Raw genomic sequence first — 11,107 nt, 5'->3', positions numbered from 1 at the left:
GGAAAAGATTTCCTATGCATTAACCAATAAAACAATAAATATGGCAACCTAAATGGTGCAGCACAGGATTGTTATAGAATTTATGACAGTTTGAGCAATACAGAATAATCGTATTGCCCTGTTATCAGTGGAAGACATTTTATCTAAGGAATGAAGACTAACACAGCTGACACATTATAGACGTAGCCCAAGAGGGGAACTTAATTATTTTGCATGTTTGTCAATTGCAGATGTATTAAAATGGGGAAAAAAATACCATGATATATTTTTAAAATCCCTAAGATTTATATGTGTTCATATTTAGGCTTCTGAAAAGATAAATTATTTTAGAAATCGATGTTCATATTCTGAAACTTGCTTGTTAAACGCTGATCTCATTTTATATTGACATGAAAACATTTTAACAGTAAAAAAAAAGTTAAGTCCTTGTATTTTTCAAAATATTTCCTCTAATATGTTTAGAAGTACCAGGAATTTTTTTCTGCGCCTTTAAATTAAACGGAAAGAATCATACCTTAGTAAAGCTTTCAGGTTGTAGTATTTGTAGTTCATCATTAAGGAAAAATTTTACTTAATCACTAGGTAGAAAAGCTAAAATAATTTTCGTATTAAAATACACACACATTGGAAACTGTTTGGTTTCAGTGCAAGCATTACATCTTGGTGAATAATTCCCATTTGAGAGTTTGATTGCGTTTTCCCAGGATGAGGAAGAAATGAGACGACTGGCTTGGGGGAGTGGGGAACTAATTAGCGTATCTCGTATCAAGCCGTCTATCTATTTTCTTTGACCGCACAAGGTACTCTAGAGGCATTATCTGGAACTGATTAAACCCCAGGAGAGAAATGGGGGAAATCATACATTCGGGAGTAGTTCTCCCGGAGAACGCGAGCGCCCTCTAGCTCGTATTTACAAGCAGATACTGGTGACGTAACTCGGGCCACTTCGCCACCAGGGTGTAGGAGGGAAGGGGCCGGATTTCTCCCGGTAGGAGCACTCTCTGAACCAAAGAAAGAGGCTGGCGACAGGAAGGAAGAACAGATCAAGCGCTTGAATAGCAGCCACAGGACAACCTAAAGCCTGTGAAGAGTTAGGCGCGCGTCACACACAGTTCCCCCGCGTACCTCCCCCCACCCCATACACCCGCCGCCGTGTGTCACCTTCCTGTTCGGAAGTCTTAGTAGGTTGCTGGGACAGAACAGGGGGCCCCTGCTCCACCCATCAGGTATCCGGTTGGAAGAAAAGCCAGTCTCAACAACTTGATTCTCTCCGTTAAATGATAAGTTTAGCAGACCATCCGTCTCCAACGGCTGCACATTAGTGTAGGGGGAGGAGGGAGCACAGCAGATGATACTTTTCTGTTCCAACCACAAATCATATGGTTGTGCCTCTTCTCTGTTCCACTTAGAGCCCTCTAACTTAAATTCCACGTTCCTCCTGGAATGCAAGCAGAGCCTCTTTGAGAAAATGAACTCTGTGCATGTGTTTTGAATTTTTTCTGGACTGATTTGTGATGATAATTAGTCAAGTTACATTTCTTGTGTGTCTTGCTGGGGGTGTAATAAACCCAGGGCACTGATGACTGTAATTTTCTGGATGATGTTGCAACGAAGGGAATAAATGGCCCAGTGTTGAACTTTGCAACTTGCTCCCTTCCTGTATGTAAATTGCCTTTATATAAAGTGGGGTTCATAACAGAGCTGGGACAGCCGCCTCTGACTCGTGCTCCCTTGTCATCTCAGCTTCCAGTCTTATCAGGCACATAGCAGGGAGGCTACTCCAGCCATAACTAAGCTCTACCTCCAGCCTCCAGAAAGGAATCCCCAACCTGCATATCCTAGGCAACCTGAAGAATGAAAGAGGAGGCTATAAAATCCCCTTTGAAAGGTTTGTCTGCTTTTATTAAGATAATTTGGATGAAATGGGTAAAACAAAGATGCTTCAGAAGATTTGGGGTTACTTGGCATGGGGAGGGCACAGGAGGTGAGTCGCTGGAGGTTTCTTAATCTAATGTTTAAAAAACATTAGAAAGGCAGAAATCTTGGTGCAGTTTGGTGTTTCTGGTCATTCTTCAAAAATTTTGCTTTCTCAAAAGGGGAAGGAACCGGGTGGGAGCAGGGCTGGCCTAGGCTAGTTGAAGTGGAGCGTGGGATATGGGGGTACTTGCAATAACAAAGTCATGTTATATGAAGAATCCATGAAAGAGGAAGCAGAAATGGGCCAGTTACTGTGATTTGGAGTTTCCTAAACCTTGCTTTGGGTTGGAGTGTCAGTTTCAGGGAATAGTAAGTGCTTTTTTAAAGAGTGGGTGCTGAGCAAAATTTCCCAGCCAACCCCCAGCAGAGAGGATGTGTGTTCTCCTCTGCCAGTTTGAGGCTGCTGTAAAGCAGTTGAGGCCACAGATCACGTTAAGACAAACAAGGTGGTTGGTTTGCAAAACAAATTCCTGCCCAGCACCAAAGAAAAACCGCTTCACATGTATTCTTGGTTTGACAGTTAGTAGTTCAGAGTGTGTCAGATCCAGTAGGCAACCTTAAGTGGCAGGGCCGTTGGCAGCAAGGGGTCATGGCAGGGCAGGCACCGCAGACATCCCTGACAAGCGCCAGGTACCCGGCCCTGCAAACTTAGTAACTTGCAGCCCTCTCCCCGCTCCTGGCCCAGTCGTTGTGCTCGTGGCTTCCCCGCCGGCGCTGGCGCGAGTCCTCCCACCGGCGGTCAGACTGCAGCTCCCAGGCATCTCCCAGCGGCGCGGTTACTGGAAGGCACCGCACCGCTGCTCTGCAGAGCTTGCCTCCCTCCCTCCCTTATTTTCTGGAGCGGAGGAGGCTCCCGGCTAATCTTTCAGGAGTTAACGAGTCACAAGTTATCTGGGACTTGAGGGAATGCGCGAGGTGGTAAACCTGTACGAAGACTGCGGGGTCAGTCCTGAATTAAACCGGAGGAGGGGTAGGGAAGACGAGCACAAACTAAGAGATTTGAAGACAATGGGATGCGACCTTGCAGAGTTTTCAGGTCGGGGAGCGGGAGAGGGAACCTCGGGAGTCGACGATGCCTGGGATGCCGACTCCGCACCGCGCCAGGGTCACGCCAGGTCTGTCCCCTAACTTGCCACCTCCTCACGTGTTTTTGGCATGGCGGAGATTCAAAAGGCAAAGGGAAAATTTACATGCGGAAAGGACAGAATGTTCCCAAAGATTAGTTTAAGGAAAAAAAAAAGTGAAATGCACTTTTTTTTTTTCCTTTAGTGCAGAGACGAATTTTATTTCCGCCCCCTCCCCTCCACATTCCTGACCTCTCTCCCTCCCCCTTCCCTCTTTCTTTCCTTCCTTCCTCCTCTTCCAAGTTCTGGGATTTTTCAGCCTTGCCTGGCTTGGGCCAAAAGCACAAAAAAGGCGTTTTCGGAAGCGGCTCGGCCGTGCACAAGGGCCATTTGTTTGTTTTGGGGCTCGGGGCAGGAAATCTTGCCCGGCCTGAGTCACGGCGGCTCCTTCAAGGAAACGTCAGTGTTCTCTGGTCGCCCTCGCCCGCTGCGCGCCCGGCCGCTGCTGCCCATGGGGGAGATGCAGGGCGCGCTGGCCAGGGCCCGGCTCGAGTCCCTGCTCCGGCCCCGGCACAAAAAGAGGGCCGAGGCGCAGAAACGGAGCGAGTCCTTCTTGCTGACCGGACTGGGTAAGCGCCGCTGCCGGCACGCGGGGGGTTTGTCTCACCAACTCCTCCACTAGTTGCTCGGATTGGGCGAGAGGGGCTGGCTATTTGGGGTAGTACCAAGGATGGAGAGATGGGGAAGGGGGAGGAGGGCGGCGGGAACCCGGGGACGCGCCGGGCACTCTGGCCCCACGCTGCGGCTGGAGATAAGGGCGTGAGGGGCCGCCCTCCCCCGGCGCTGCCGCCCTGCGCCCGACAGATAACCTCAGCTGGCGGTGCGCGGCCGGCCGGCGAGGGCTGCGGAGGCTGCCTTGCGGATGAGGGGAGAGGGTCAGGGTCGGCGCCGGGGCCGGCAGTGAATGCGAGCGGAGAGTTTGAGAAGCCAGACCGGGCACAGAGCCACCCCGATCGCCTCGCACCGGGCAGAAAGCGCTCTGATTTCCTGATGTGCCGCGACTCTGATTTCCTCGCAGGGCGGAATAAATGAGAAAGGTGGAAAATTACCCCGGCCGCTCCCTCCCTCCCCACCCCCTCCGCCGGCGGATTCCCCCTCTCCGGCCCGGGAGCCGAGCGAGGCCGACAACTGCCCTGCGCCGGGCCCTGCCGGGGCGGTCCCCGCGCCCCCCGCCCCCGCTCCGGGCTGGCCCCTCTCGCCGGGGGCGGAACCGCCCGCCGCCGGCCGCTTTGCCGCCGAGCAAGTCGCGCGGCAGCCGGGGGCGGGGTCGCGACGGGGCCGGGCAGCGCCGCCTCCTCCGTGTCTTGTGGGTCCCGCCCTCGCGGCGGCACAAGGCATATAAAGCCGGCGGCGCAGCCGGAGCGCAGTGTTGGCTGAGCCGGTCTCCCGGATCTGACGACTCCTCGTGTGCTCTCTCTCTGTGGTGATGACGGTGAAAACCGAGGCTGCTAGGGACACCCTCACTTACTCCAGGATGAGGGGCATGGTAGCAATTCTCATCGGTGAGTGTAGGAATACGACTGGACTTCCAGGTTACGCCAAGTGGAAAGTTTTGAAGGTCGCGGATCAGACTGGTGTGTGTGGCGTCGGATGTTACAAAGCCGTCTAAACGTTTCTCCTCTAATTCGCAGCTTTCATGAAACAGAGAAGGATGGGCCTGAACGACTTTATTCAGAAGATTGCCAATAACTCCTATGCATGCAAACAGTAAGTTTGGTGGGGCGACGTGGGGAAATAAAATTAAGTAGGGAAGTTTCCATTTACCAGCGGTGAAGACACCCTCATCAATATATTGATCAGGAAGCTGACGACTTGCCGAGGGTGGGGATCCCTTTTCTCTTTAAGTTCTAATTATTTCAAACATTTAAAGCATTAAAATTAATTTGCTGATTTGGCTTGTTCTGGAAATGCAAGGTAAAATTTTCTTTTTCATAAATTTATTTATTTTTGGCTGCGTTGGCTCTTCGTTGCTGTGCCCAGCCTAGTTGTGGTGCGCGGGGGCTACTCTTTGTTGCGGTGCGTGGGCTTCTCATTGCGGCGGCTTCTCTTGTTGCGGAGCACAGGCTCTAGGCGCGCTGGCTTCAGTAGTTGTGGCGCGCGGGCTCAGTAGTTGTGGCGCATGGGCTTAGTTGCTCCGCGGTATGTGGGATCTTTCCGGACCAGGGCTCGAACCCGTGTCCCCGTAAGTTAGCAGAGGGATTCTTAACCACTGCGCCACCAAGGAAGTCCCGATAAAATTTTCATGTTTGCCTAATTCACCCCCTCTCTTCTTGAAGAACAACCCTCTGTGTTTAACTGGGTTTATCATTTTGGCTGTTATTTTCTCTCACGGAGTAATTGATTTGGGTGTTTTTAAACACTGAATCCCCCGGAAAGGTTGAGCCAGAAATTCACTATTGGTGTTGGTCTGCCCTCACGTGGCGAGTTAGGATGTTCAACGTTGCTCCTTTCTTCTCTGCAGCCCTGAAGTCCAGTCCATTTTGAAAATCTCCCAACCTCAGGAGCCTGAGCTCATGAATGCCAACCCTTCTCCTCCAGTAAGTGTTCTCTATTCGTGATGCATCAGTGGAGGAATCTTATAAATGAGTCAGTTAGTTTGCCTATGTTGATGAATTATAAAATAGCATTTTGATTAGTATCAAGGCGGGAATGCCTCGTTGGTTCATGGCAAACAAGTGACGTAAGCACTTAAGTATGAGTCAGTGGAGTATTTTAAAAGACATATTTCATAAAAGTTGTCTGCTTAAGAACAACACGATTATATACAGTTTCCATACTCTCATTTGAAATATTCGCATGTATGGATGAAAAGGAGTTTGGAATGTGTTTCTAGATGTCTGGGGACCTGCCCCGGTCATTTGCAGATGTACCACCTTTTGCATTGCCTATACTTTATTAATCGCTATCTTCCTTTGAAGCAAGCATATTAAAAGAAAACCTTTTATTTTCCAGCCAAGTCCTTCTCAGCAAATTAACCTGGGCCCATCCTCCAACCCTCATGCTAAACCATCTGACTTTCACTTCTTGAAGGTGATCGGGAAGGGCAGTTTTGGAAAGGTAATTTCACATCTGAAGTTCTCGTTATTTATAGTTTTTTATATGCTCATTTTACATCTCCCTGGATGTGAACAGGAAAATGACTTATAATTTCAATTTCAGGTTCTCCTGGCAAGACACAAAGCTGAAGAAGCATTCTATGCAGTCAAAGTTCTGCAAAAGAAAGCGATCCTGAAAAAGAAGGAGGTATGAGATGGGCTCGGAGATAGACATTCAGTAGACATTACCTTGCCATCTTGGCGCCACGTTGAAATTTGCCACTAAATCTTCATTGTCCTTTTTCTAGGAAAAGCATATTATGTCCGAGCGGAATGTTCTCCTGAAGAACGTGAAACACCCTTTCCTGGTGGGCCTTCACTTCTCTTTCCAGACGGCTGACAAACTGTACTTTGTCCTAGACTACATCAACGGTGGAGAGGTGAGCAGAGAGGATGGGAGCCGACCCCTGGCTGTCCCGTGCATAGCCTGCTTTGTTTTAATTTGAGAGGAAAGTTTTTAAAAGATAATTAGTGGGGGGAAGAGTTACCAGATTTAGTATTTCCTTTAACCTGCCAGCTTTCAGATGGTTTATAAACTATTTAGGGCCACTTCCTGCAATTGTCCTCTTTAGCTATATATGTCAAGACAGGTCCAATGCATTGTCCGGGGTTTCTGGCAACCCAGGCTAACTCTGTTCTATCTCCTACAGTTGTTCTACCATCTCCAGAGGGAGCGATGCTTCCTGGAACCACGGGCTCGGTTCTATGCTGCTGAAATAGCCAGTGCCTTGGGTTACCTGCACTCTCTGAACATCGTTTATAGGTGAGCTGAAGAGCTCTGAAGGCTCCCTTCCTTGTGTAAAGGAGACATAGCCCGGCCTTTGACAGGGCCTTAAAATAATCTGTGTTTAGGCACAACTTGGTCACCTAAAACCAGGTCCCCAGCATGTGACCCATCTTTTGACTCCCTGCCACGAGGGAACTAGCCAATGAGGATTGTGCCTCATCCAGAATAGATGAACAGAACAAGGACTCCCTTTTAGATTCACTAACACAACTACAGTGAATGTAAAGTGCTTCCAGTAGCTCTAGTGGCGATCTTTACGGAGGATTACTAATGCGGTGAAATTAACTTCTACGACTACTTTCCTATTCATTTTCCTTTTTTTTTTTTTACAGAGACTTAAAGCCAGAGAATATTTTGCTGGATTCACAGGGACACATTGTCCTTACTGACTTTGGACTCTGCAAGGAGAACATTGAACACAATGGCACGACGTCCACCTTCTGTGGCACGCCCGAGGTAGGCGAACTCCTGGTCCACCCCTTCCTCCAGGAAGGGATCACTGCAGTGACACTTGTAACTACTGGAAGAGTAAGCTGTTTTCAGAGATGTTTTAGTCTGGTTCAGTGCAAGTAAAATACACTGGCTGTTGGAGGCATGAGAAATTCCAAGGCCTCATGTTGCTTTAATTAAAGTGAGCTGTTTGTAAGCTCCACACTATAAAAGGTTTCTAAACCCCTAAATAAGATATCTGAGGAGGGCCCAATAGCTTTCAAAATATCAGGACATGTAAGTGGTCAGTCAGCCTCAAAGCCAGCGTTTTATCAGGAAGTAGTTTAAAGAAATATATCCTCCAAGTGGACCCAGGGTCTCTCAGCCCTTTCAAAGTGCATGCCTGGTCTTGGGAGTGCCTAGTTTCAGGGGCTCTAAACTCTCTTTTTCTGGTCTGTCTTTCAGTATCTTGCACCTGAGGTGCTTCATAAGCAGCCTTATGATAGGACCGTGGACTGGTGGTGTCTGGGGGCCGTCTTATATGAGATGCTGTATGGCCTGGTGAGTAGCTCATTGAAAATCGTGGAATATTGTCCTGGGTTGATACATTTCTCCCTAGAATGTAGTCTTAAGAATCCAGACTTATCTGGGCACACAAGCCCCATTGCGGACCTGATCATCACGTCTTGCCCTCTATCAGTAAGCTTATCAAATGCTGAAGCGATAGGTATTTTAGGGTAAACCGTTACCTAGTGGATTTTTTTCTTTTGTAAGTTCACATTTTACTAGGTGTGACCTCACTGAAACCTATGTGAGAGTGAAAAACATGGCTTATTAACATCTACCCCCGATAAGGGTGGCAAAATATAGACACAAAAATCCAGGGTAAAGAAAACCTATCAAGTGATAAACTTTGTCAAAACCAGCTTCATATATTACGTTTAAGTCTTTCCTGTAATGGATGCTCTCCAAAGCTTCCAATTAAGTAGTAAGTAATCTTCCTGCTTCTTTCAGCCTCCATTTTATAGCCGAAACACAGCTGAGATGTACGACAACATTCTGAACAAACCCCTCCAGTTGAAGCCAAATATTACAAATTCTGCAAGGCACGTCCTGGAGGGCCTCCTGCAGAAGGACAGGACAAAGAGGCTTGGTGCCAAGGATGACTTTGTGAGTCATTTTTTCCTCTCCTCCTGGGCCGTATGGGTAGAGCATTAGACCTCACCGCCCTTCTTGAGTTTCACTCTTCTAAATTTGTGCTTCTTTCTCAACAGATGGAGATTAAGAATCACGTCTTCTTCTCCCTAATTAACTGGGATGATCTCATTAATAAGAAGATTACTCCCCCTTTTAACCCAAATGTGGTGAGTATCTCTCTCGTGAGTGTGCACAGGCCCAAAGGGCATTTCTTTAAGTCAGAGTTGCTGTTGGTAGTGGTGGAAGGGGAAGGGCCCTCAAGGAATACATTGGCATTCGAAAGCCATTATTTTACCCACAGAAAAAAGTAGAACTTTTGTCCCAACAAAGCTCACATTATTTCTCCACACCTTTTATAAATTACAGTAGCAAAAGACAGAAAGTAAACAACATGGTCCTCATAGTTTAAACTTTGTGTGGCCTTTGGGTTTTGTGCTTGAAATGGTTGCTGATGGTGGAAGTCGCCATATGGTGCCTGCGTGAGAATTTCCCTTTCTTGTCTCCATTGTGAATTCTTGACATGGAGTACGTTTTCTTCCCTTCCTGCATCAGAGTGGACCCAGTGACCTGCGGCACTTTGATCCCGAGTTTACCGAAGAGCCAGTCCCCAACTCCATCGGCCGGTCTCCCGAGAGTATCCTCCTCACGGCCAGCGTCAAGGAAGCGGCCGAGGCCTTCCTGGGCTTTTCCTACGCACCTCCCATGGACTCTTTCCTCTGAACGGTCTTAGGGTTGGTTGTGAAGGATTTTACGGGCGTTTTTGAAATGTTTTAGTTAGCCTTTTGGCAGAGCTGCCAGCTGACAGGACATCTTAAAAGAGAATTTGCACATCCCTGGAAGCTTGCACATCTTGGCAATCTTATTGCACACTGTTTGCTGGAAGCTTTTCGAAGAGCACATCCTCCTCAGTGAGCTCGTGAGGTTTTCCTTATTCTTCCTTCCAATGTGGTGCTATCTCTGAAATGAGCAGTAGAGGGCTGCCCCAGGCAGGTGCAGCGGTCTCATTCGAAGGAGGACGCTGTCCTGAGAAGGAGCTTTCTGAAGGTCTGTCCGGGCCGTGATAAACGAATCTTATGAAACGTGCCTTTTCTGATGAGATCGTGTTAGCTCCAAAGTTCTTGCTGTCGCCCAGTGTTTCCCGTTCTGTTTTTCCTTGTGGACTTCCTGTGTGATCAGCCGTATGAGTGTGGTATGCTTGCTCACAGAAGGACTCGGTTATAAGCATCAATGTGACACTTGCAGGACACTACAACGTGGGACATTGTTTGTCTCTTCCATATTTGGAAGATAAATTTATGTGTAGGCTGTTTTCTTGTGTGTAAGATATAGTTAATAACTAAAATTTATCGAAAATGGTCTTGCAATGACTTGTATCCAGATGCTTAAAGAAGCATTGCTGCTACAGATATTTCTATTTTTAGAAAAGGTTTTTATGGACCAATGCCCCGGTTGTCAGTCAGAGCCTGGTGTTTTCATTGTTTAAAATATCACCTGTAAAATGGGCATTATTTATGTTTTTGGGTTTTTTTTGTTTCTTTTTGGCATTCCTGATAATTATGTGTATTGTATAAAGAAAGTCTGTACATTGGGTTATAACACTAGTGTATTTAAACTTACAGGCTTATTTGTAATGTAAACCACCATTTTAATGTACTGTAATTAACATGGTTATAATAATGTACAATTCTTTCCCCCCTCCCTACCACACACCTTTTTTTGTGTGTGATAAACCAACTTTGGTTTGCAATAAAACCTTGAAAAATATTTGCAGAAATTGTGTCCACATGTGTTATTTTGTAAATTTCAGTTAAGGGGGCAGATAGTAGATCTGTTGAAAATGTAAAACCAGGGAAATGCTGCTGTAATTCACAGCTCAGTGGCTTGATTCCTCCAACAGCATCAGCTTCTGACTCTAGGAGAGAATAGGGTGGTCTTAAAGCCAATTATTTTTTTTTTCCTTGGTGGGAGGCTGCATTGCATGACTTGCAGGATCTTAGTTCCCAGACCAGGGAGAACCCATGTCCCCTGCAGTGGAAGCACACAGAGTCCTAACCACTGGACTGCCAGGGGATTCTCTAAAGCCAATTTCTATTTTTGGGCTTCTCAGCAGCATTTTATGATGTCAGTCATTATCCATAAATCCATCCAAACAAATCCTTGTCAATTTAACTCTCTCAAGGACAGCCATGAAGTAATGTTCCCTATATTTATTGCCTGCCCTCTGAAGTTGGCTGTCTGTCTGACATTTGGCTTGTCTGAAGTAACAGGTAATTCTTTCGACAAATATTTGGTGCCTTCCCTGTGTCAGGCTCTATTCTGAGTGCTGAGGATAAAGCAATGAGCAAAGCTGACAAATCTCTGCCCTTACACATCCTGGTGGGAAAGACAGACTTTCAATAAAGCAGTTTGTCGAAATGGAAATTGAGATAACAGTCTGTAAGTATATATGAAAATGCCACTAAAGAGGGTGAGGATGTTCGTCATAAATGACTATGTTC

The 11,107-nt window shown here is 47.1% G+C and overlaps 1 protein-coding gene across 2 annotated transcripts; it reads left to right on the top strand.

The window, feature by feature from the left end:
* The first annotated feature begins 3,506 nt into the window (after window positions 1-3,506).
* Window positions 3,507-10,373, top strand: SGK1 (serum/glucocorticoid regulated kinase 1). 2 transcript variants are annotated; one of them, XM_081251338.1, is made up of 12 exons: window positions 3,507-3,670; window positions 4,733-4,808; window positions 5,563-5,638; window positions 6,054-6,158; window positions 6,261-6,344; window positions 6,445-6,576; window positions 6,847-6,959; window positions 7,316-7,439; window positions 7,878-7,973; window positions 8,427-8,582; window positions 8,687-8,776; window positions 9,162-10,373. In XM_081251338.1, the coding sequence occupies exons 1-12, from the start codon at window positions 3,553-3,555 to the stop codon at window positions 9,327-9,329; spliced, it is 1,338 nt and encodes a 445-aa protein (XP_081107464.1). In that variant the 5' UTR covers window positions 3,507-3,552; the 3' UTR covers window positions 9,330-10,373. The 2 variants fall into 2 exon arrangements, with proteins under 2 accessions (XP_081107464.1, XP_081107465.1); XM_081251339.1 differs by lacking the exon at window positions 3,507-3,670 and adding an exon at window positions 4,472-4,603.
* Window positions 10,374-11,107: the final 734 nt, after the last annotated feature.

The sequence above is a fragment of the Mesoplodon bidens genome, assembly GCF_964165515.1.
Source record: "Mesoplodon bidens genome assembly, chromosome: 12".
NCBI lineage: Eukaryota > Metazoa > Chordata > Mammalia > Artiodactyla > Ziphiidae > Mesoplodon > Mesoplodon bidens.
This window is presented reverse-complemented; position numbering and strand designations above follow the sequence as displayed.

Excerpts from the sequence above, each read along its gene's own strand:
- SGK1 (XM_081251338.1), top strand. The coding sequence starts at position 3,553 with ATGGGGGAGATGCAGGGCGCGCTGGCCAGGGCCCGGCTCGAGTCCCTG. Across the intron at positions 6,960-7,315 it reads TCTCTGAACATCGTTTATAG|AGACTTAAAGCCAGAGAATA; the intron begins GTGAGCTGAAGA and ends TTTTTTTTACAG. Across the intron at positions 7,440-7,877 it reads CCTTCTGTGGCACGCCCGAG|TATCTTGCACCTGAGGTGCT; the intron begins GTAGGCGAACTC and ends TCTGTCTTTCAG.